The sequence below is a fragment of the Ovis aries genome, chromosome 13 (assembly GCF_016772045.2).
Source record: "Ovis aries strain OAR_USU_Benz2616 breed Rambouillet chromosome 13, ARS-UI_Ramb_v3.0, whole genome shotgun sequence".
Taxonomy (NCBI): domain Eukaryota; kingdom Metazoa; phylum Chordata; class Mammalia; order Artiodactyla; family Bovidae; genus Ovis; species Ovis aries.
This window is the reverse complement of record NC_056066.1, coordinates 25,982,298-26,009,227: the sequence shown is the minus strand read 5'-3', so window position 1 is coordinate 26,009,227 and position 26,930 is coordinate 25,982,298. Positions and strand designations below refer to the sequence as shown.

At 38.3% G+C, this 26,930-nt stretch overlaps 1 protein-coding gene across 1 annotated transcript in view; it reads right to left on the bottom strand.

The window, feature by feature from the left end:
• The window catches only part of MYO3A (myosin IIIA), a 171,578-nt gene that overhangs the window by 22,124 nt on the left and 122,524 nt on the right, over positions 1 to 26,930 (bottom strand). Inside the window, exons 20-30 of the mRNA XM_027976633.3 lie at positions 25,909 to 26,062; positions 24,775 to 24,863; positions 22,740 to 22,869; positions 18,254 to 18,333; positions 16,862 to 16,939; positions 13,480 to 13,685; positions 9,841 to 9,952; positions 6,723 to 6,885; positions 5,040 to 5,163; positions 2,790 to 3,708; positions 82 to 226 (exon numbers count right to left, since the gene is read on the bottom strand). Of these exons, the coding sequence (XP_027832434.1) occupies positions 82 to 226; positions 2,790 to 3,708; positions 5,040 to 5,163; positions 6,723 to 6,885; positions 9,841 to 9,952; positions 13,480 to 13,685; positions 16,862 to 16,939; positions 18,254 to 18,333; positions 22,740 to 22,869; positions 24,775 to 24,863; positions 25,909 to 26,062 (2,200 nt within the window). The remainder of the gene's footprint in view (positions 1 to 81; positions 227 to 2,789; positions 3,709 to 5,039; positions 5,164 to 6,722; positions 6,886 to 9,840; positions 9,953 to 13,479; positions 13,686 to 16,861; positions 16,940 to 18,253; positions 18,334 to 22,739; positions 22,870 to 24,774; positions 24,864 to 25,908; positions 26,063 to 26,930) is intronic.

Here is a 26,930-nt window from a genome sequence, read left to right as displayed (position 1 = left end):
TAAAGGTAGGCAACTAACAAACAAATCAAGCATCTGGCTTTGCCTGTCCCTTCTGGAAGTTCCAACTCTCCCCATTTTTACCTGAGATGCACTGATGAGAGGAAACTCGTCTAGTAATTGGCTTATGAGGATAGACTCCAAAATAAAGAGGCTTCAGTTGCTCTGACAAGATCATTTCATTCAGTTTTTTCTGCAGAATGAAATATTCTTCAGATAGCTTTGAGACCTAAAAAAGAAGGTCAGGTGTCCAGTTAAATCAAGGAAAGGACTTCAGCCATCTCCACAGACACCCTGGGGATCTGATCAATCTCTGATCGGCTCCCTGTGGGGTTCTCATGTCCTTCTCCGGGACTCACCCTGACCCTGCAGCAGGTCAGACAGAGTGCTCACTCGATGAAACCTCCTGTTCTGTACACCATCTCACATTTTCCAATCCAAACTGCCAAACACATCACCCTCCAGAAGCGTTCTCTGCTGGTAACTCCATCCTGGAGTCCCTGAGCTCTGTCTTCCCTCCTTAACCATTCTGCTGCCCTGGCTTTTTTTTTCCCTGAGGAACCTGTCTGCTGACTTAGACTGTATTAACTCCCTCCTTTCCTGTCCAGGCTTCTTCACTTGGCTTTATTTTTTAATTAAAACAAAAAACTTTTTATTTTGTGTTGGGGTATAGCTGATTAACGTTGTTGTGACCGTTTCAGGTGAACAGCGAGGGGACTCAGCCATCCATGTACATGTATCCATTTTCCCCCAAACTCCCCTCCCATCCAGGCTGCTCCCTGTGCGGCACAGTACGCCTTTGTTGGTTATCCATTTAAAATATACCAGAGTGTACATGCCCATCCCAAACTCCCTAACTATTCCTTCCCCCCATCCTTCCCCCAGCAATCATAAGTTCGTTCTCTAAGTCTGTGAGTCTGTTTCTGAGTTGTGAGTTCATTTGCATCATTTATTTTTTGATTCCACGTATAAGGGATGTCATATGATAGGGCTACTTTTTTCCTTGTTCCATCTGGGCCCCTCTCTCTACCCTGTCTGATAACACAACCTGCTAGGTTGAAGTGAGGCTCCTATTTTTCTGTCTCTACCACTGCTCCCGAGAGCACTGTCCATCTCCATGGTATTATTAGGCAGCTCTAGATAGATGCCCAGCTACTATACATCTCCTGAATTTCTCAGTCCCAGAGCAGGTCAGGGCCCTAATCTCTGCTTTGGTCTTTAGAGTGAGCATGTTAATCACAGGAAAGGAAAGGCTGCATGTATATTAAACTCATTATTTCCATGTGCTTAAACCGAAAAGGACAGGAAGAGGATGAATTTATCAATGACTGGTCTATGAATAGCTAGAGACTGGAGATGTTCAGGGCACATCTATAGCAGTCTGGGGGCGTCCACAGGCAGTCACTGTGTTTCTTGTGGGCTCAGCCACCATCAGAAAATAAGTAGAGATTAGGGACTCAGGAGTAATAGGTGATAACCAATTATGACATTTCTAACCCATTATGCTATTTCTTCTATGATTTCATACACTATTGACTTCCCTGGTAGTACATATTCATTTACAATATGCATTTTAGAGGTCATCTAGTGACGCTCCTTCACTTTACACAGGAGAATATAAGGGTGCTGACACCTAAAGGGATCTTCTCAAGGTCAAATACCTAGAAAGAGAGAGAGCCTGAAGGGGGCAGGGACAAGGCTGTCCCCGTGATCTCTCTGTAGCACTAATTTATCAGAGTTCCATGTACAGTAAGTCCCCTACATACAAACCTTCAAGTTGTGAACTTTCAAAGATGCAAACGTGCTTTCACATGTCCACTCACGTAAGGTCACATGTCTGGCATACATTGCCACGTGCGTGCACCCTCTACAAGCAGCTCTGCTTTGGTGTACTCTACTGTACAGCATTGTGTAGAGTCCACTACTGCAGTTATCTTTCTTTATTGCCGGTTCACTCGATACCAGCCCCTGCAGGCCAGCTGTTGTACGGTACTACTCTACTTTTCAAGGTACTGTACTGTAAGATTAAAAATGTTTTTATTTTTTGTTTGTTTTATACATTATTTGTGTGAAAAGTATTGTAAACCTGTGACATTACAATATATATAGCTGATTGCATTAGTTGGGTACTTAAGCTAACTCTGTTGAACTTAGGAACAAACTGGACTTACGAACACACACTTGGAATGGAACTCCTTTGTATCTGGGGGACTTACTGTACCCTCACAAGTTCTATTGCCCCTTTTACAAACAGCTGAAACACACCTACGAACAGCATGAGATATTCTTCAAGAGGGAATTTTCCTTTGTGATTTTTCTTTATGGGTCCTCATTATTGTTATGATAGCACATGCAGATGTCCATCTTCACTGCACACGTGTTCAGTAATGGTACTCACCTGATTCTGGTGCATACTTATATCTTCTTAAAATATGGGGGTAGAGAAAGCATAGACTTTAGAAGGTTTTAAAAACTTTTTTTTAACACTGTAATGGGAGATCTCAGAAACATGGAAAGTTGCACTGTCAAATGCCAGCATTTTAGTAGGCTGTATCACTCAATGACTAGTCTCTTTACTATACTAGATTTCTACCATATTTTATATTGTTTTTATCATAGAAAATTGTTTTAAAATATATGGCTATTTGAATAGCACAGCCTCTGAAATATTTTATTGAAAGGTTTGCAGTCCCATCAAAACAGATGAAACAGTTACCAATTGTTTGTTTAAACTCAGTTATGTGGAGTTCCTAGAGATCTGTACTAGTAAACACATCTGTTCGTTTACGTACCTGTTTTGAAAAAATTGCCAAATCACACGCTTCTTTTTCTGAAACTGCTTTTGTGTCTTTATAACTCTTCATCCCAATGTTACAGGAGTCCTCAAGTTTTGTGGGGTAGGAATACAAATTGTGAGTATTTCTTGCTACTTCTGCCGGTGTTGCAACGACCTTTTGATTTCTAAAAGAAGACATCCTGTCCTTCCGTAACTGCTGCCTCCTCTTGTAGCCTCGGTATTTGCTCTGAATGAACACCGCGGCTCTGTCTTCTTCCTGGGCTTGCACGGCTGGTTTCACCTGCCTCTCCTGGACCGCCCCGTGGCTCAGATGGCTCCTCTGACGGCTGCATACAGGTGCATTCTGGGTGATCACAGATGTCTTCTTTTCTTTGTCCTTGCTATTTTCATTTTGACAAACCGACCTCTGGCTGAGACAAGGGTCTATCATCTTTTTGCAAGAAGGCTTGTTAGGACCTGGAGTCTCCCTGTCTGCTGACCTAAGTCTTGGGTAACTTGGCCTTTCTGATAGGGCCTTCTGTTCTAGACATGCTGCTTTCAAGTCCTTGAAATTCCTTTCCTCTGGGTACTTCTGATAAAAATTCTGGACCACTCTGTCCTCCTTTTCTGTTTTCCTTATCTCACTATTTTCTTCCAAGTCTTTCATATACTTGTTACCGATGTTTGCTTCTGCCCAAGCATCCTGCACCAGATATAGTTCTTGCTTAGCCTCTTCCTCATACGTGTTGTTCATTTTTTTCTGAGTCTGATATCCTCTGTTGTTACTTTCCATAGCATTCGTGGCTTCCCCCTCAGCTTTGAAAGTACAAATCTTCACCACAGATGTATTCCCTTTATTACTAATATTTGGGGCGGGAATGACGGTTTCATTAGCAGAGACTGAATTCTCTGTCTGTTTCTTCACAAAAGATTCCCTGTGTAAAGTATATTGCATCAGAATATATGATACTAAACCAGAGTTTATTACCTTGTTCAGTTTATTACCTTGTCATGTTGGGAGAAAAGCAAAAGAGGCAAAAAACCCCTGAAAATTTAAAACTTATCATGTCACAATAATCAAGTGTTTCCCCAAATTGTCCTCTCTATGGACAACTGTGATGGCTACTCAGATAATGAGAAAACCAGCATCAACTTAAGAGTGAGAAATAACCTAGCATAATTTCACTTGCTGAGGTATCAAAATTCTAGGAATTTAATCACTTCAAAGAGAAAAACCAATATCGCATATTAATACACACACATGAAACCTAGAAACATGGTATGCTGCGGCTATTGCTGCTAAGTCACTTCAGTCGTGTCCGACTCTGTGCAACCCCTTGGACTGCAGCCTACCAGGCTCCTCTGTCCATGGGATTTTCCAGGCAAGAGTACTGGAGTGGGGTGCCATTGCCTTCTCCAGAAGCATGGTATAGATGAACTTATTTGCAGGCAGGGACAGAGATGCTGATGTAGAGAATGGATAGGACATGGGCTGAAGGGGGATGGAATGAAGACAATGGAACTGAGGTATCTGGACTGCCCTGTGTGAAATGAATAGCTAATGGGAACTTGCTGTATAACACACGGAGCTCAGTTCAGGGCTCTATGATGAGGATGAGAGAATGAAGGGGGGGATATGAAGAAGATCCAAGGAGGAGGAGATACATGTATACATACAGCTGATTCACTTCATTGTGGAGCAGAAACGAATGCAACATTGTAAAGCAACTACATCCCAATTAAAAATAAAGAGGTATGTCCTTTTTCAAAGTACCTACAGTGAGAAGTGTGTAAACTATATAGTGTAGAAACTATATCTAGATTTGAGACCAGTATTGGGGATGTTCATTAGGCTGGCGTGCTGTACTTTGATAACCTCTACATCTACGGATCACAGAAAATATCTTACAAAATTAAAGGAAAAGCAGTGTTCCTGCTACAGTTCATGATCTTGTAATATGCTGGCCAAAATTTCACAGCTGTGCCTTTATTAATATCCTTTCCAAAGGATCCTTGGAATGATTTTCCCTTATCTTGAAAATAAGATCCTTTTTAAGAAGGAAAGTGTGGTCATTGGAATGAAATGCCAACAAACTCTCAAATAGAATAAAGGACACAGAAGTGGTCACGGGGTGTCCACTGACATTTGATGCCTCACTGTTAGGAACCCGGTTAGGTATGAGAAAGACCGTGGACTTTATTTCATGACTTTCCAGTGTGAAAAATCTATAATGTCAAGACAGTATAAGAATGAATATTATTTTACCTTTTATTTGCAAAGTTTTTCTTGTAGTCACATTCCTGGTCTTGAGCCTGAATGGTTTTTACTGCTGCGTTTTTTGTGTTAACAATTTCCTTCCTTTGTTTCCTGGCTAGATGGCCTCTTGCCGCTGAAACATACAAAGCCCAGAGTAATGTTAATTATAATACATAATAAATATTACTTCAATGGGTAGAAACAAATGAGTTTTGACCATCAATGTCAAAGAGGAAAATGAAATTAAAGACTGCATATAGAATAGGTTCGTAAAAAATATGGGACTCATTAACAAGACTGTTTCAGATGACAAGCTTTAGCAAGAAAATAATTAAAGTACCTTTCATGTTAAAGGGAGTATTAATATGAAACTAAAATGATAGAGATGACCTCAGCTGATGAAAAAGACAAAATGGACTCACTCATTTATTTAAAATCTGCTGATGTTTATGTTCCTTTCATTTTTGCCATGTTCAAACTATTCATGGGAGAAAACCCCTATTATCTAAGTACATGGCTTGGAACTTTTGGCCAATTATCTTTAGAGCCAGATATATTTCAAAATTCAGATTTAAAGTTTCAAAAAAAATTTTAGAAAAGTAATTCAGGACAAATTAATATATATTCGGTAACATTCCCCATGGTGATTCAGCATTCCATAATCAAACACATGATTATTTTGCCAGAAAAATACATAATTGTTACTAACTGGGATGAATAAAGGCCTATGAACATTAGGTCATGTTTCACTTTCAACTGAGTTATGAAAAATCTCTTTTCTCAGTGTTCTATGAAGTTTGGAATTGAGGATAAAGAATTAAATCTCAGTTACAGGGTTTTCATTTTTGATGACCCAGTGAGTCATCAAAAGGGCTTAAAAGCTGATGAGCTTTTACAGATTGACAGAAGTGGACCTCGAATCTCTTGAATGTTAGTCAGCTGCTCTGCCCACCATGGTAGTGTTCTTCAGAATGTAGGTTGCAAATAAATGGTGGATCATAAAATTGATTTACTGGGCCAAATCTAGCATCTAGAAATGAAATGGAATAAATCAGAATAGAAAACTATCAGAGTGCATTGTGCATAGTATGTATATTGGGTTACAGAGTAAAATACACTTCTTATTATGGATATTTAGTTGAAAGTCTTTAAAAGATACTGAATCAAGCCATGCTGGATTCTAAATTTTGCTTCTTATAGAAAAACAGAAAGTGACATCCAAACTCTATTAATATGTTTAATAAAAACTTGTGAAATATGACTATAAATATTCTTTCCCTATGGCTAATAGAAAGAAATGGATGCCCTTTAACAAAATGAGATTTCATTAATTTGTCAAAAAGTATGGCAAGTGTAACCTTTGGAATAAAATAGGGAAAATGAGATTGTCCAATGGGTTATAATAATATGATTCTTGAAATGTACAATTAATTCAGTATCTTGCACAATAGGTCAATTGTGTTTCATTGTGACAGCAAATTTAAAAATTATTCTGTTTAAAACAAAACATTTATTCAGATATTAAAAGTGTCAATCTCTAAAACAACCATTCAGATTTAATACAGAGAAAATATCAATTGAAATTAAATACAAAACCTACGTAAGACTGGAGGTTTGTAAGATCTGATTTCATGCCTACATCTAAACATAGCGTTATATTTTGTTACACAGTGAGGTGCTCTGAGTGGTTACCTGATTGTATTATTATAGCACTCTCTTTCCTTTTCTCCTGTAATTTTTGGTATCTTCTTGAACCCAAGAATCCTCTGACACAGGCTTGAATCAAAATCAGCTTGTCAATGGCTTCCTTTCGCATTAAATTTAACTGTTCCACATGATAATACTTAAGGAACACCTTAAAAGAATTAAAATAAAATGCAAATAAAACTATGGCATGCAGGTATGAAACAGTCATGTGCTCAGAAGACCAGATTATGTTTAAAATATTTTTTTGACTTTGGAAATCACTATCTGTTGCTTCTTTGGCCTGGATGTTGCTATCACCTTATAGATTTTTATGTTTGAAGACAGTCCCTCTTTGAGATCGAAAAGAGTCTGACATGACTGAACGACCAACACTTTCACTGTCACATAGTTTAACAATCATACTGTTTCTTTGCAATAGGTATCCAGCTTTTGTTGGATGGCCCAGTATGAGTGGAAGATATCAAACTCTTTCATCAAAGTTTTAGCAATAGATACTCTGGACAAAGCTAATTTTTATACTATTTTGAAAGGAAACAATTAAACTCCCCAAACTTAAAAATTCTTACAAACCTATTTGTAAGAGAGAGGACAATTATAGTTATAGGAGCTCAGTCACCAGTTGCTTACTGAGACCTATGCTATATACTTTTCTGCAAGGATACCAGGGGCACTTTCTGCAAGGATACCAGGGGCATTGCCTTCAGGGGCTCACAGAGTTGTCAGTGGAGAGACTAAGGCAGAGAGAGGGTCCCATGGAGAATGAACAACTTTCTCCCTGGACCCAGTGGCCACTGTAAAGACCGGAGGGCTGATTTTCAATGATTCTAAAATCAAAATGAATGGAAGCAACAGGGGAACCTGAAGACTTGGAGTTGTTCTCAGCTAAGAGCTTTTAGCCTCCCCCAGGAAACAGGAAGGTATATTTTTTCTTTTAATGGTTGAGTGTATTAATGAAAATCACCTCAAAGAGAGTTGATTGAATCCACTAAGAAAGTCACTTAAATTCAAATTTAAGAGCTGAGTCATGAGACCTGGTGACCCTGACTATAGAACTCTCCCAGTACTTTGAAGCTTGGCACCAAGGGCCAACAGTTTAACATTACAGGTCTTGACTGAATTTAGTTTTAATTTCTACAAGACTCTAGACCTTAATATATTTAGTCCATTCTACTGTTGACAATTCATTTAAAATTCAATCTATCTAAAAAGGTCATTTTTTTTTTGCATAACATTAGAAATGTTCTTATATTGTATCCATCCTAATGAGTTGGAAAAGGTGAAGTGGAAAAATACAAATAGCTTTAAAATGCTACCTAAATATCATGAAAAACTGGAACTGCAAAGGCCTTTTTAAAAGTTAAAACTCCATTTGAAGTTAGGCATGTGTTTCAGACCATAAATCATGAGATTTCAGCCAGAAAAATTCATCTTTGTGAGAATCTGAAAGAACATGGTGTGAGAAAAATACAGATTAAAAAATATCTTTCTAATGCTCAGAAATTACCCTCACTAAATACTAAGGTAAATATAGACTCCTGAATATGGAATATGGGCTTCCTTGATAGCTTAGTTGGTAAAGAATCCACCTGCAATGTGGGAGACCCTGGTTCAATTCCAGTGGGAAGATCCGAGAGAGAAGGGATAGGCTACCCACTCCAGTATTCCTGGGCGTCCCCTGTGGCTCAGTTGGTAAAGAATCTGCCCGTAATGCGGGAGACCTGGGTTTGATCCCTGGGTTGGGAAGATCCCCTGGAGATGGGAAAGGCTACTCACTCCAGTATTCTGGCCTGGAGAATTCCTTGGACTGCTTAGTCCATGGGGTCACAAAGAGTTGGACATGACTGAGCAACTTTCACATCACTGAATATGGAGAACACTCAGTATAAGATAAAACACTTAAACATTCCCTAAATTTTTACAGGACTAACTTGTCTTTTTTAAAATTAATTTTTATGGGAGTATAGTTGATTTACAATGTTGTATTAGTTCTTGCTGTACAGCAAAGTGAATCAGTTACAAGAAAGGCAAACATCATATGATATTGCTTATATGTGGAATTTAAAAAATATAGTACAAATGAACTTATTCACAAAACAGAAATAGAGTCACAGATGTAGAAAACTAATAGCTATTAAGGAGGAAATGAGTGGGGGGATAAATTAGGAGACTGAGATTGACAAATAGATACTACTATCTGTAAAACAGATAACTAACAGGCCTAAAATTTCTCATCTGAACATTATGAAAATCCTAACTTTTCATCTGCACATTATGAAAATCCTGTCCCACACCTCCTGCAGCTAATACAAATTTCTTGGAAAATGTAGAGTTTCAGTCCACATCTATGGTGTGGCTGATAGCAGTTATGCTTGAGTGGTCAATCTGAGTACATCTGCCTTAGCTTGGCTCTTTCTCCTTCCTCCCCAGTGATACATTTAGTGTCCTCCCAGGACCGGCACCATGTTTTATCTCCTTATCTCCATCTTGTTTGTAACGCTCTGAGGATATCTGAGAAGCAAATGCATCCTTTTTCCAAGAACCCATCTGTCTTACTTCCATATTCAAAATGGATTATGATTTTGTACTTCATTCTTTAAGGGATTAAATAAGCTAAGATCTCATAGGCTCTCAAATTTGATCCATAAACATTCCAGTATCCAAATCCTATAGTGAGTCTAGTAATAACATTTCACTCCAGATAAATTCCAAGTTTACAACAGAAACAGATTTGAGAATTAGGAAAAAAATAAAAACAGAATCCTACTGAATTCATTATGATTTTCAACAGCTTTCTGACTATATTTGGTGGTAATAAAACAGAAAATAAAAAATTTTCTAGACTCGTACGTTCCAGCCTTTTGGGGATAAATCTTCAAGATATATTTTTCTTGAATTTATTAAAAGAAATCTGTATGAGAGCAAAATATTTAATTCTGCTGAAGAAAGAAACCTTTATGAATTTATCAATTTTCTTTCCCTATTACAAGCTAGAGATTCTATAACATGAAAAGCCATGATATTTTCTATCATTGCAATATGTAATTTTCCATATGTCCACTATAAGTATTACTTTTTTTCCTTGAAAATTACATGAAGACATTACTTTGGTTTTCCCAAGAGCCCAGTTATCAAGACCAGCTTTTTCCAAAATGGCGGCACACGTGTCAGGGCTCAACGGAGGCTGTTCACACCACTTGTAGCAGAGAATCTGGTACCTTTGAAAGGGAGAAAGGGCTGGTTAGTATTTCATAAAAGTTCAGAGTCTCAGGAGCCTAGTGGGTCCTTCAGGCTTCTTAGAACAATTCTTCAGTAAACTGAATTCCAGACTGACTACTTGCGTAATTTGTGTTTTTCACTTCAGTGATTCCTTTTCAATGTATGATCTCTCAGTGATAAAAAGCCTTTGCCGTTTTTTTTTTTCCATCCTAATCCTAAGTGTTCTTTCCTTGTGTCCCCAACATTCCCTTCCCACCCTGGCCTCCCATTTTTCCTTCTCCCTCTCGGTCTCTTCAGCAGGCCTCATATTGAGACTTGCTGCTTAAATGTTAGATTTTTCTGAGTTCTGTTTCTTTCTAAGCTCTGTCCATATGTGTCTCATCTACATGCACGGCTCTGACTGTTCCCTATATGTGATGATTCCTATATATACATCCTCAGCCCTGTTTTCATAAACAGGAAACACATTACTCCTGGCTGCCTGCTAGACACCCCACCTGCTTATCCCACAGACACTTTAGACTCAGCAAAATGCATCACATTTTCTTTCTTCTGCTAGTGCCTATCTCCGAGAATGATGTCAACCCTTCTTAAAAGTGAAAGTTGCTCAGTCGTGTCTGACTCTTTGCGACCTCATGGACCATAGAGTCCATGGAATTCTCCGGGCCAGAATACTGAAGTGGCTAGCCTTTCCCTTCTCCAGGGGATCTTCCCAACCCAGGGATTGAACCCAGGTCTCCTGCATTGCAGGTGGATTCTTTACCCTTCTTAAAAAGGCTCTAAAACAGGGAATCTGCACGTCATCCTAGATTCTCCCCTATTCTTCACTCACTGTATCCAACCAGCTTGTGCTTTGCTGTGCTTCTTGATTTAAAGCCAACATACTGATTCTACTTTGTTTTTACGAGTTCACTTCAAGGTTTATATGGTGGCATTTGAGACCAGAGCACAGGCGGTATTAAGTAATTTGGGGAGTTTGGGACTGAAGCAAAAATAATAATGAAGATAGTCATAGCTGAAATGTACTGTCCACACTTGGCTCTATCTGTAGCCTTCCTAAATACTGCATCATTCAGTGCTCATGACCACCTGTACAGTAGATGTTAACTAACATCATCACCCTTATCCGCAGAAGGGAAGACTGAAGCCCGAATGTTACTCAAGTGATGCTGAACAAGGTCACACGTTTAGCGTAAGTGGCAGAACTGGGATTCAAATCTGGATTTTCTCACTTTAAGGCATGTGCACTTCTCCCTTCGCTAAATTCTATTTGTGTTAGAGCTCTGAAAGCCAAACAATTGTGCATCGGTAGATCCAACTTCAGTAGCTTTTTAGTATAATATAAGGGCTCATTAGAAATAACTACAGTAAAACTCCAGTGTCTTGTGCAAAGTAAGTTAATGTTGTGTGTCTTCCTTTAGGATTATCTCTTTGTCACACAACAGAAGAGTTTATCCATAACAGAACAGACAAAGGGTCTGATGATTTTACATCTTACAAGGCGGGTTAATCAAACGATAAGGCTGGACAGGGAGGGTTATTTAGTCCTATTTACACCTCCACAGGGCCTTTGCAAACTGTCCTGCCTTCCTAAGAGTCTATGCCAATTCAGATGACAGTTTTCAAACTTGTGACAGAGAAAAGGCTTATTAGCCTTTATTTCTGGAGCTTTCTAGATTCAGAACAACTATTCACATGTTCTCCAGAAATTTAGTTTTTTCCCTTATTCACTTATCATGTAGTAGTTTGCTATTCTATAATAGCATGGGATTGGAAACATATTTAAAAACTTATTCTCACTTCTGACCTTCCAAATAAGTAATGCTCAATCGCTCAGTCATGTCCAACTCTTTGCAACTCCATGAACTGTAGCCCGCCAGGTTACTCTGTCCATAGGATTCTCCAGGCAAGAATACTGGAGTGGGTTGCCATTTCCATCTCCAAAATAAGTAATACAATACATCAACTACAAAATCATCAAGAAAATAGGTTCAGCTCTTCGAGAGTCCATGTTGTAAAACCATGGATAGTTTTGAAACTATTGGTTTAGTCTAGCATTCAGGGCTCTCTCTTCATAACATTAACCTGATCAGTTTTCCCATTTGATCCCATCTTTATCACTCCTGTCACTTCACTAACACACACTGCTGAACCAGTCTCACCCATGTCCCTCTGGTTTTTGGAGCACCAACCTGTACACAGAGATGGCCCCTTCCTGTCTTCTCCACAAACCATGCCCCCCACCAGATCTCAGTGCAGCGCTTTTTCTTGATATTCTCTCTTATCAGCCTTCATGGAGATCATCCTTCACTTTACTAAACTCTTACACTACAAACCATCTCTTTGGATCTTGGTATTTATTACCCTGCACTGTTTACTAACTTTCCACGTCTATGGCTCTGAGAATCCTAACTGGATTGTTCATTCTTGAGGACCAAGTAAGTGTTACAATTCACTGTCTTCCAGACTAGATGTGACAGTGAAAGTGTTAGTCGCTTAGTCGTGTTTGACTCTTTGCGACCCCATGGACTGCAGCCTGGGGGCTCCTCTAGGAATACTGGAGTGGGGATAGCCATTCCCTTCTCCAGGGGATCTTCCCAAACAGGGATCAAACCTGGGTCTCCTGCATTGCAGGCAGATTCTTTACTGTCTGGGCCACGAGACTAGATACAAGTAGAGAAATAAAAAAAGGGGATTCCTTGGCAGTCCAGTGGTTAGGACTCAATGCCTACACTGCAGGGGGCGTGGGTTCAATCTCTAGTCGGGGAACTAAGATCCTCCATGGCACATAGCTAAAAAGTAAATAAATATGCTGTCTCATTTAACATCACAAATAACCTTGTGAAACAGGTACCGTACAAAAAGAAAAAAATGGACTTAAAATTATTTTTAAAATATTAATCTAAATTAAGTTAATTCCAGTATATTCCAAGTGCATAATTGCTCTTTTAGCTGTTGAACTTCATCTTAAAAAATCTATAAGCCACATTTAAGGTCTATTGAGTCTTAAAAAAAGTATAGATAATCACAACTTCCTTTTGATTTCTAATATACTAAAGGTTGGTTATGTGCTTACAATACAATAAAGAAAAAAAAATTCACTGTCTTCCATAGTATTTAGCATAATGCCTTGTGTATAAAAATAGTCACTGAAGTTTAAGGGTACTTCTCTTAAGATTATATTAACGTTATTTATATTGATAGTTGAGCAAGTTAAAGATGAACTCTTTAGAAAAATGAAAAGTGTGATGATAAGGTCAAATTTTAATTTGCAATTTGAAACTCAAGAACATGTGGGTTACCTGCTTTCGTGTATAGAATGGAGAATTTCCCTATATTACCTGGGTCTCCCAGCTGACAACAGACAGTTCCAGCCCCTATTAAGAGTTACCTTCTCTTTGGATACACAATCACTTTCGTGCCTTCTTTCTAGAACATCTGAGTCATTCTCTTTCTGTTTCCTATCATTCTCCTCAAGAATTTTTATACAAAATGTCCAAGGAAACTTAAAAAGAAGTTCACACACCGTTTTATAAAGTTGGCAAAAAGTATCCGATGTGAATATCCCAGCCTTCGGATTCTTGCTGTTTCCAGAATGCCCGTGTAGCGAAGCTGGAGCACAACCTTTTCTTTGTCATATTTTCTTGCCTGACGTTCACTGTTTGGCTTGATGCAGCGGACGAAGTGAGGTTGGCCGACCACCATTTTAGATAACAAATCCATCAGAGAATACTGTAATTTGCAGCAAATATAAAATTCCCAGCATAGCATATAGACACTTAGCAGCCTGCACATCTTTCTTTTAATTATAAGAATCAAATCTGAAAATTTAGTGTTATACAGTAATATATAATTTTTATTAATGCATTTAATTAACATATGCATTAATAAAATTGTATTTATTGTATATATTTTAAAACATACTATATTTATGATATTTACTATTAAAAATGTAGAAGCAATAGCTAGGAATGTACATATTAAAAGGTTTCCTGTAAATTCTTAAGGCAACTTTAATTAATAGATAATACTGTTTTCTCTTACCACAACTTTTATTAATAGGCTTAATTAACATGAAAATGTTACATATTAATTTCAAGGCTGGTGCTTGGGACTGGAAAGGCCCTGAATATTATTTTTGATATAGTGTGTTTGGAAGTAATTATATCCTCTCAGGGAAACTTGACGAATTTCAATATTTAGGCACACAATTTGGTTTCCTCCTTATACTATTAATTTCCTTGTCTAGCTCTTTTTTTTTTTTCTAAGAAAGTACAAAGTCCTTGTCAGTTATCAAGGACTGAGAAGTTAATACACTTTAATATATAAGACACAGTTATTCATGTGTGTGCTAAATCACACACACACAGTTATGAGTGTGTGTGCTACGTCACTTCAGCCATGTCTGACTCTTTGAGATCCCATGGACTGTAACCCACCAGGCTCCCCTGTCCAAAGGATTCTCCAGGCAAGAATACTGGATTTGGTTGCCATGCCCTTCCCCAGGGAAGACACAGTTATGAAAACAAGCAAATCCATTAGGTACTCAGGTACTCTAATCTGCTCTGGTTTGATGATTTTCTTATTTTAGAAATATTTTAATCAGACAGATATGAAAACTGTCTTCTGCAGCAATACTTTATTAAAACAGCAGCCAATTGCTGGATAGCCAGCAACACAGTAGGATAATCATGGTTCAACTAAAAGTGGAATCTCAGAAAACTAGTGAGAAATGGAATATTTCCTGCCATACCAGTACACAAAGGATGTCACAGTCATTAGCAATTGCAGCCACCACTGATGGTGAGCTGGCGAGCCCTGAGGAACTCAGGAAGGAAAAAACACCTGCCATTTAGCAGCCATCAGACTGTAGCCACTCCCTACAGTAAGTCATGAGAACATTCAAGATGTGAATATACAGAATATTGGCCCCAGATAGGTGAAGTGCATATCAAAGGAATAGTTTCAGTGAACCCAGACTCTCGAATCTTCCTATACACAGAATAGCGCTAAATTCCTCAACTTCAGATATCCAGTGTTCTTTATTTAACAATAATCTTTTGATGTTCAGACTACCTGCCCTTTGTTGGAAAACTTCTATTTACCCTGGCTCTCTCCTCGTCTCTTCAGAGCAGTTCTCTCAGCCTTGAAGTCCTAAAAATTCCCATTGAATAAAGCATAACTCTCAACTTTTAGGTTGTGAATATTTTTAAAGTCAACTCCAGTATGTCAAAGACCAGGATCACAACTGTTGAATATACGGACAGAGACAGCTGTTGCTAGCTGAATCTCCTTTACTGATGGACATTTCAAGCCTGGGTGATGAAGCCAGTGCAAACTAAATCTTAGAACTGGGTAACTGACAAAGCACTGGATTTGCATGGCTTCTTCATGGGCACTGAGACCCAATTGTGAGCTTCTTCAAACAGCTGGGCTCTGACACTATGGGGGCCTTTTCATTACATTTCTTTGTAATGAAAGTGAGTAATGCAAGTGACTCACTCTCTAAAGTGAGTCATGATCACTTTAGTCCCACATCTTTCAGGCACTAGAGATACAAGTTTGATGGACATGTCTGCTGGCATTCTGAGCAAGAGCTCCCTGAAACTTTGGCATCGGAGTTTCTTAGGGACCAAGGCAGAGTGCTACATTATGCTCATCCTCTGCAGAATGAAAAATAACTGAAAATATGTTACATACTGTGTGGAACAGATACATATGTTACATACTTAGAATATATTACATACTATATGGAATATATCCATTTTCACTGCAGCCTGAGGTACAAAACAACTTTATGAATGAATGGTTTAACATACACACAGTGTTTAATGTCAACAACAGTGATATGGTAATAGTCTTGCATAACTCACTTAAAGCAAAAGAAATAATCTGGCTGTAAATACTCTCATTCAGCTGTGCTGGAGCCTGCTCTAAGGTGGATGTACCTGAAGCAAATGAGATATTCAGCATATAAATGCATGAGGTGATACTTAAAGGTGATTAAGCACACACAGTCTGCTACAAGCTTAGGACCTGAAAAAATATTTAATAAAGCTACCCAGTTACTTTTAAAAAGTATTTCATGACTCTGTTGAGAATTGGATTTATTCATTGAACACAGAGTAAATTTAACCCAATTTCCTCCTCTCCCTCCATGTTACATGGAATCAATATTTTCTAAGTTTTAGGTGGTATCTTATTCATTTTCATTGCCTGGTTAATTACCATTTCATCAGAAGATATAAACAAGACCAGGAACCAGTAATGAAGACAGGGTAGGTTCTCCAGCACACAGAGAGAACAAAGGGCTTCTTAACTTAGCTATCTCCTATCTTGTCCCAGGAAGAAAAGTCACCCTGATTCCACACTGAGGTCACAGTGAATCACTTCCTTGGCCCGTTACTGTGTTTCCCTGGTGGCCCTGCTCTTTGCCCCATGTCTACACTGGTTCTATTTTTCTCTTGAGGTTTTCAGCTCGTCCAGGCAAAGGGAGGTATTGATGGAGATGAATGTTTGACCCTGTTCCATCTGTCTGTCCACCCTAAGATCATCCAGGGCTTGAAGAAAGATTGATGGATACCATATCATTGAATGATAAACCTTTTTAGGCTTTATTCTAGTGAAAACGTGCTTGGTTCTATGGAAAAATTGTAACCAAGCTATGGACCTCCCTTAAGACTGATCTAGTATACAATAATTTTATCAATAAAATGCCAAAGTAAACCAATCCATAGGTTTTTGACAATACCTAATATATCCTATATCTAACAGATAGTAAATGAAATACAACAAAAATTCTTCTTTGCTAATAGCATTCTGATATTTGTTACTTACTTTTAACTGGCAACTCTCATTTAGAATAAATAACATGCTTAAGCACAACACATCATAATGTCATATCTTACTCTAAAATAGGATGCAACTGTTTGTGTTTTCATGTTGGTCGTCTCTCTGGCGTGACGAGTGGCTTCTCCAGTTTCACCCTAAGACCAAGAAAGACAGTGATGCTTCAGCATCTGTTGTACTTTACGATCTACAGGGAGCACGTGGAACCTTCCTTAGTCTGCCCTTTCACATACTTAAAATGACAAAATGCTGAATTTTTACTTTAAAGTAATTGTTTACTTTGAGATTGTCATTCTCATTGGGACTTTAATCAGTTTTCCATGGGATGTGAGTATCTCTGACTTTCAGTTCAGTTCAGTCGCTCAGTTGTGTTCAACTCCTTTCAACCCCATGAATCGCAGCACTCCAGGCCTCCCTGTCCATTACCAACTCCCAGAGTTCACTCAAACCCATGTCCATCGAGTTGGTGATGCCATCCAGCCATCTCATCCTCTGTCATTCCCTTCTCTTCCTACCCTCAATCCCTCCCAGCTTCAGAGTCCTTTCCAATGAGTCAACTCTTTACATGAGGTGGCCAAAGTACTGGAGTTTCAGCTTTAGCATCAGTCCTTCCAATGAACACCCAGGACTGATCTCCTTTAGAATGGACTGGTTGGATCTCCTTGCAGTCCAAGGGACTCTCAAGAGTCTTCTCCAACACCACAGTTCAAAAGCATCAATTCTTCGGAGCTCAGCTTTCTTCACAGTCCAACTCTCACATCCATACATGACCACTGGAAAAACCACAGCCTTGACTAGATGGACCTTTGTTGGCAAAGTAATGTCTCTGCTTTTGAATATGCTAGGTTGGTCATAACTTTCCTTCCAAGGAGTAAGCATCTTTTAATTTCATGGCTGCAGTCACCATCTGCAGTGATTTTGGAGCCCCCCAAAATAAAGTCTGACACTGTTTCTCCTGTTTCCCTATCTATTTCCCATGAAGTGATGGGACCAGATGCCATGATCTTCGTTTTCTGAATGTTGAGCTTTAAGCCAACTTTTTTACTCTCCTCTTTCACTTTCATCAAGAGGCTTTTTAGTTCCTCTTCACTTTCTGCCATAAGGGTGGTGTCATCTGCATATCTGAGGTTATTGATATTTCTCCCGGCAATCTTGATTCCAACTTGTGCTTCTTCCAGCCCAGCATTTCTCTGACTTTAGATAATACATATTTAGTTGGTCTTGGAGTAACATTTAAACTAATTATAAAAGAGGAGTTTGGACTATATCAGAAATGCATGATTATTTAAGTGACAAGCAGTAATATGAACATAACAGTATCTGTTGAGTAGAAAAGAAAGATCAAAAAGAGAAAATGAAGGGAAAGGCTATTTAGCCTTCTCATACAAATACTGCCATTGTATGAGGAGGTTAGGTTCTTAGACTTACTGCCATGAAAAACCTTTTCTTACCTTTGTCAGGTTGATTGATTTTTCTGAAGTCCTCATTTGATAGTTTATTATGTTTTTTGTTTGAGAATGTGGCAGATTACCTATGGGAATGTAGAGAAAATTCATAGGCCTTTTAGAATCTTTAATGGCTACAAGGTTTCCTCCACCTGAAAGTTAAAATAAGAATTGCTGGTCCTACAATATAAATACTTGTTTAACTGGTCATTGAGACACTTAGAAATCAAATAATATTACTCAAAAATCTATAACTAGTGTTAAATTCAGAAAAAAGTAAAACTTCCAGCTTAAAAAACAGAAAAAGTTGAGGTAAGAGTTAGATTTCCTTTTACCTGCTACAAGATATGGGGTGATTAGGACAAAGGAAGCAATCTGCTTCTTTGTGTGTGTGTTTTAAATAGCAGCTGAGATTTTGGTTTTTTTTTAAGATTTTTTATTTGATGTGGAAAGTCTTTATTGAATTTGTTACAATATTGCTTCTATTTTACTATTTTATTTTTATTTTATTTTTCTATTTTATTACTTCTGTTTTGGTTTCTTTGCCACGAGGGACCTGGGATCTTAGCTCCCTGATCAGGGATCAAACCTGCAGCCCCTGCTTTGGGAGGTGAAGTCTTAACCACTGGACTGCTAGACAAATTCCCTGAACTTTTCCTTAATGCAAACAATGGGCCTTAAAAATCATATGGATCATTAATTCACATGAAGTAATTATATGCAAATCAAACATGGTTGAGATCAAAGGACATTTTCAACCTAACATTCAGAAATATGTGCCTGGTGCTGGTCTGTATAACTGTACACAATTGAGGTTATAAAAACTTGTGGTGTAGTGAAAATATTATGTCCTTTGAAGCCAGGAAGACCTGGGTTTACATACCAGCTGTAGTTCTTAAATTGTGGATTATTTACTTGGTCTCCGAGCCACAGTGTGAGTCCATAAAATAGGGATGATAAAGCCCACCTCACAGGATTTTGATGGCATGACAGTAGGTCTGGCGTGAGGTAGGTGCCTGGAAATGTTAGCTATTTTTCACTTCTGGCACACCCTTCCCACCTCCCACACCAACCACAGTACACCAACCAACCTACAATCCATGAGTTTATCATCCTAGGAGAAGTGACTGAAATGTCTCCAGAATTCAGTGTCACTTCAGGAAGACAGTTTTCTTTTGTCCTTTTAGGCAATAAGTAAAGGCTATGTGTTTTGGCAAACCTTTCACTTTTTTTTTTTTCTTTTGTCTTTTGGTGGCTGCAGAAGGTTGGCTCTGACCTAAGGGTGCAGGAAGGAACCCTGCCTGGGCTGTGACTGGCATGCCACTGCTCTGGTCTCATTCCCCTCCCCTCATCACTTCAGGAAAAGCTCTGGGGTGAGAGCATGGCTTTTCTGCTGGGCTGAAACTGCCTCTGCACAGGTGCCTCTTGAAATGAGACTCTTTTGGACACAGGTGAGTGGACAGAGATGGTCACCAAGCATTGTCAGAGGGGCAGCTTCAGGAATTATGCTTAGTGGGTTTTTTGTTTGTTTTTTTTTTTTTTTCTGTTTACGATTACCAGGGAAAGTTTTGGAAAAAAAAATTTACTTGGGGAAAAAATGACCACCGACTCAGATTTCTTGGAAGCATGATGAATATACAAAGTGAGAAAAGCACATTAATTAGGATAGACTCATTGCTTTTAAAAATCTGTATTTGAGGGGGTTTCACGATGGGGGACACACGTACACCCATGGCTGATTCATGTTAATGTATCACAAAAACCACTACAATATTGTAATTAGCCTCCAATTAAAATAAATAAATTAATTTTTAAACCCTATATTTGAAAAGAAGAAATTTTCTTAAATCAATGACTTAAGTTTTCACATTAGAAGTTAGAAAACATAATAAACCCCAAAGGAAAAAGAAGAAAACAATAAGACAAAAGCAAAAAAAAAAAAAAAAGAAATCAATAAAATAAAATGAAAAATTCAATAGGTAAAATCAATGAAACTATAAGTTGGTTCTTCAAGAATATCAATAAAATTGGTAAATCTCTAGAAAATCTATCAAAAATAAAATGAGAGAGGACACAAGTTATTTATATCAGGAATGAGAGAACAGATATAACCTCAGGATCTACAAATATCAAAAGGACAATAAAAGATTATTATCAACTTTATGTCAATAAACTTGACAGCACAGATTAAACAGAAATTTTTCTTAAAAGATAAAACTACTCTAAAGCTAATTCAAAATTAAAATAACTTGAATAGCTTTGTATTTATCAAAGAGTTGAATCTGTAGTTAAAAGCCTTGTCAAGGAAAAAAAAAAAAAAAAGCCTTGTCACGCACATACACACAAAAACCCTTTGGGTTCAGATGACATCCCTGGTGAATTTTACAAAGTCATTTAGAAACAAATAATATTCACCCTGGGGGCTTTCCCTCATAGCTCAGTTGGTAAATCTTCTGCCTGCAATGCAGGAGACCCGGTTTGATTCCTGGGTTGGGAAGATCCGCTGGAGAAGGGATAGGCTACCCACTCCAGTATTCTTGGGCTTCCCTTGTGGCTCAGATGGTAAAGAATCTGCCTGCAATGTGAGAGACCAGGGTTTGATTCCTGGGTTGGGAAGATGTCCTGCAGAAGGGAAAGGCTACCCATTCCAGTATGCTGGCCTGGAGAATTCCCATACAGTCCCATTCCTATACAGTCCATGGGGTTGCAAAGAGTCAGACACAACTGAGTGACTCACTAATTTTTCCTAAAAATTGAAGAGGAAGCATTATTTCTCAATTCATTCTATGAGACCAGCATTACTCTGATTCCAAAATCAGAAAAAAAAATTATAAGAAAACTACAGTACAATATTGTTCATGAACACAGATGCAAAAATTCTTAACAAAAGGTTAGCAAATTGAATCTGGCAATACATAGTCAAATGCATCATGACCATGTCAAGATTTTCCCAGCAACTTCCAGCAACTTCCTCCTGATTAAGGACATTTATGAAAAACCTATAGCTAACATATCATAGTTAATGGGGAAAATCTGACGGCTTCCTCCAAGATCAGGAATAAGCCAAGAATGTTCACTTTCACCATTTGTATTCAACATTGCATCTGTGATTCTGGGCAGTGCAACCAGGCGATATGAAGAAACACCACATAAAAAGAATGAAAAAGAAGGGGCAAACACTTTAGTCCCAGATGACACTTTAGTCCCAGATGACACCACCATCTATGTAGAAAACCCATGGAATTTACAAAAGAAGCTACTCTAACATGAGTTTAGTAACATTGCAGGGCAAAATATCAACACACAAAAATCAACTGGATTTCCATATACTAGGAACATACAAACTTTGCACTAAAAAGCACCATATATTAGAGCATAGAATGTGATATAATAGTAGATAATTTGACAGAAAACATGCAAGACTTGTACACTGACAACTACAAAATGTTGCTGACAGAAATAAAGGAAGACTTGAGAAATAAGCATATTGTGCTCCCTGATTGGAGGACTCGATATTATGAAGATAGCAGATATCCCCAAACTAATCTATAGCTTCAGGGCAACCCAATCAAAGTTTCACCAGCATTTTGGGTAGAAATTGACAAATTTCATTTTAAATTTACATGGAAAGGCAAAGGAATTATAATCATACCTGAACAACTCTGGAAAAGAAGAACAAAGCTGGGTGATGTATATTACCTGATTTCAAAATTTTTAATAAAGCTACAGCGATCAAGAAGTGTATTACTGGCATAAAGACAGACAAATATCAGTGATACACAATACAGCCCAGAAATAAACAGACTCTCTCTCCTTCTCTATCTCTCCAAGGATGCCCAAGCAATGCATTAGGGAAAAGAATACTCTTTTTAACAAATGATGCTGAAACAATTGAAGAGGGGCATGAAGGACTGGAATGAAGAACAATAAAGACTCAAGAGGAAACACCATTTGGGGATAATGAACTTGTTCACTATTACCTGTGGTGATGGTTTTACAGGAGTCTATGTATGTCAAGGCCTCATCAAATTTTACTGTCTAAGTATGTGCTGCTTATTCTATGTCAGCTATGCCTCAACTATAAACTATAGTTGAATTATATCTCAACTATAACTCAAACTATAAAAAATGAAGTGCAGAAAATAACGTTAAACTCCAATAAAGAAAAGCAAACCAAATTACACTTTTTGTGCTTAAAAGCAAATGCAAAGATTATGTAGTTGGTTGGAACAAAGGCATGTGACTTTTTAATCAATAAGGCAGACTCGCTAAACTTGTAGAATCTCGAAGCATCATCCCATGCTGCCCACTCCTGACACAGCAGATAATTCTAAACTCTCTGAGGGTGACTGTACTCTTCTAATGAGAAGCTCGAACACCATCAAACTTTCTGGTGAGTGCTTCAAACACTTTACTGGAAATCTAGCTTCTTTACAAAACTAAAAACCAGCTCACACATACAAAAAAGTGGAGGGATATTGCCTCAGCTTACCTGTTCTTGTCAGAGGATGGTTGACTAGCTGTCGAATTACACTGTTTTCTGATGACCTCAAAAGGAGCACAATATCAGTGGGAAGAGTGTCTCTATTTTTAGCTAAGAACCCACTTGCATTATAGATGACCTGTTGATAAAGTACATTACCAACACTGTCACAATCAATGTCATCACCCTGGTCCTCACTACCATCACCATCATTATCAATAGATACATGTGAAAGTGTTGAAGTGTTAGTCACTCAAGTTGTGTCCGACTCTTTGTGACTGCATGGACTGTAGCCCGCCAGGCTCCTCTGTCCATGGGATTCTCCAGGCAAGAATACTGGAGTGGGTTGCCATTCCCTTCTCCAGGGGATCTTCCCAACCCAGGGACTAAACTCGGGTCTCCTGCATTGCAGGTGGGCTCTTTACCATCTGAGCCACTAGGGAAGCCCACATTAATAGATACATATAGACAGCTTACTCAGTGCTGAGTGGCAGCTACACAAAGATTTATAATGGTAATCCATTACAAACTTGGCTAGAAATGTGAACCTCTTCAGGTTTACACTAACTCTTCAGAGACAAATTTGTGCCCCACTGATTTTATTTGGGTGGAAACGATCAAAAAGGGTTGATTCCTCCCATTTATTATAGTGGAAATGTTGTGTTTCCCACCTCTATTTGGAGGATTGGGGCCAGAAAGATATTCTCATTTCTATGACAATTGATTTACCTGCAGGGAAAAGGCCTTTATAGAATTTGCTCCACAGCAGCGGGGTCTAGATATACTGTGGGTGTTTTGTGTTTCTGGAACTTCTAAATAATTTTAAGATTTTTAAAGATCAATGTAACCCCAAGATTTCAATAGGGTGGTTCAATGTGGTTGCTTTTATGGGGTGAATTTCATCCCTCCAAAATTAGGTATGTTGCAAATCTAACCCCCAATATGACTATTTGGATACAAGGTCTTTAGAAGGTAATGAGGGTTAAAAGAGGTTTAAGGGTGAGGCTCTAAGCCCACAGGACTGGTGGTTCTTATAATAAGAGGAAGATATACAGGAGATCCCTTTCTCTTCCTTACAGGTACATAGAGGAAAGGCTATCTGAAAACAGGGAGAGAAGGCAGCCACCTGCAAACCAGGAAGAGAGGCCTCACAAGATACCAGATCTGCTGGCCCCTTGATCTGGGACTTCTAGTCTCCAGAACTGTGAGGAAATACAATTTCCATTGTTTAGGACACCCAGCCAGAGGTATTTTTGTTATGGCAGCCCAGAAGACTAATATAGTTAAAAATAACTGAATAAAATGATCATAGGAAATTCTTAATGATTGTTTTAAATGAGACTTACTGATAAAATCGTGTGCTGAAAATCATAAGAAAGGCTGTAACTAAAATATTTAAGGTAGATTTTGCTTTCAATGACAAAAGTCTGGAATGTTGACTGACACAGAAGTTCTATTAGACTAGAATTCTTAGGGTTCTAGCCGTTATTCTGTTTATGTATTTCTATGAATTCCCCTTCTTGATTTGAATATTTTCTTAGTCCTCCAATATTTATAATGTCATTGTGAGTGAAAGATCTGTTATTCTCTACAGAAGGAACAGAAGCCGTCTTCTGGGCGCAGGACAACATATCTGAGGTTTGCTCTGGTATAGGAAAGTGTATCCATCAGTGCATAAACATTGCTTCCTCTAACTGCATGCCAGTCCATAAACTAATCCTATCTGATTAATCAGCTCAGTTATCTGGACATACCTCCTGCCTGGTACCTTCTCTTGTTGGGAAGGAGGAGAGACAAAGGCTGCAGTGGACAGAGAAGCATCTCAAGTCTGAAGAAGGCAGTTTATACAAAAGTTTCCCCGTTATCATTAAAAGAAGGGAAAACTGCCAGCCAATTGCAGCCCAAGCCAGATCTTAGGATCAGAAAGATGGACTCTTTATCTCATTATAACTACGTGTAAACATTTGGGGCCATAATTTCCATAGCTTTATTATTCAACAAAAGACTAAAGAGAACCTCAGTTATAGTGCTTCAGAGTTCTTACCTTTCCTGCATAATGGTGAATTCCAAAACTAAGCTCCATTCTTTTAGGTCTCCAGAAGTACTGTGATTTCAGATTACCTTCAAATTTTTCTGTAGAAAAAAATTTAACTCTAAGATTAAGCATGTTAGAATGTCTCAAAAAATACTGATTGACAGAATCTTCTCTTTCACCATAAAATGGAAAATGTGCAGTGAAAAAACGGAAAATTTTATATAGCTACTGCATGTAAATTTGTAATATAATTATAAATGGTAAGGTAAAACTCGAGATCATGAATTTCACCATTCCATTACAATTGTAGTAATGGAATGGTACTACTGCACAGCAGCAGTACTCAAACCTTGCCAAGCATCAGAATCACCTGGAGGGTTTGTTAAACTGCTGGGTCCCACCTCCAGAGCTTCTGACTCAATAGGTCTTGGAGTGGGATCCCAGAATTAACATTTCTAACAAGTTCCCAAGGGGGATGCTGATGTCCCTGGTCTAGAGACCACATTCTAAGAACAGACGAAAGAAAAAAACAAGTACTTGAGATTGTCCAGAGAGCTTTGTGAAACACAACTGGATGTGAAACCATGAGCCTAGACATTTGGTATCTTGTCTCTCTTTTCTCTAAGAGGAGCTATAGGTTACTACTGATTACATAGGAAACACAATAGGATCATAAAGGAAGTTCTACAATAATTTTACCAACACAAGATCTCTGTTATTTCATGTCACGGAAGGTACATTTTAACATCAAAATCAAGTGACTAGTATGAAATGATTCCCCCACAACTTTGGGGTTATTTTCTTTTCCATCTATCTCTTTTCCATTCTGAGAGCTGTCCTTTTGCCCTGCCCTTCCATTTCTAATTTTGGGCTGGATGATCTCTAAGGTCATTTCTAACATAAAATCCTATGGTGAGGGCTCTACCATAATATAAGGTGAAGTTTAATATGGAAATTTATTTCACCCTATTATAAACATTCACTGGTCCAGGTATTAGATCAAAAGCCTCTTCTTTAAAGTTAGATGTCCAGTCTTTGTCACAGCAACATTCTACTAAGTAACTTTAAAAATTAAAAAAAAATTCATAATCGCATGACTGCATTACATGAAAACTATGTAGACGTACTGAATTTAAAACTCACCTACAAGAGTTTGGTCGGTGGCCTTGGGAAATCTACTTTCTTCATCAAGGAGGGACAGTAAACCCATTGGCTTCTGCAGAAACATGTCTAGGAGAGGCCGGTTATCTTCATATTCAATAACTCTAGCATCAATATCTTCATTTAGGTATTCATTCTATAATGGGACATGACAGGCATAGAAATACTTAAAATTTTGTAAACAATATGTAAACTGGCAGAAATTACCTGAAATTCTGCTCTTCACATAAAAAATTGCTCCCTATGACCCTGCCCTTAAACTGAGGGTATCATTTTATTTCTCTCTCTCCAGATGTGCTAGTTCATTAAAGTCAGCACTGCTGATATTCAGGCTAGCAATAAAAAGTTTCTATTCCCTGTATTTGAATTCCCTCTATGAATTCCCTCTATTAGAATCTCAAGCTTTCCAGACATGGGGGACTATGTTGTTAGTGAGCTGTAATGAAATCACGTTACATAATTTCTTTTGTTAATGATTTCTTTGATGTGAACTGTTTCTTAAAGTCTTTATTGAATTTGCTACAATATTGCTTGCTTTTTATGTTTTGGTTTTTTGGCTGTGAGGCACATGGGATCTTGGCTCCCTGATCAGGAATGGAACTGGCACCTCCCACATTGGAAGGCAAAGTCCAAAACACTGGACCACCAGGGAAGTCCTCAAGAATTGACAGAATATTAATTAGGTATATCTTAGGGTCATATTTCCCCCAATTTCAGCCTTTATCTAACTTCAGATGCTGAATATCTCAACAACATCACTTTTCAATCATGATGACATTTACATTATTTGGGATGAACAACTGTGGGTCACAGGAGCCACTGATGGATGAAGAACCAAGAACATGCAGGTTCCCATTGGGGCTCTGTCACTTAACTAGCCACCTGTCCTTTGGAACTTTCTTCCTCTTAGACATCCATTTTCTCATCTACTAAATGGAAGTAACAATCTCCATCTAACAAAGTAAAAATACCTGATACACTAGTAACCATCTGTGGTTGAGTAT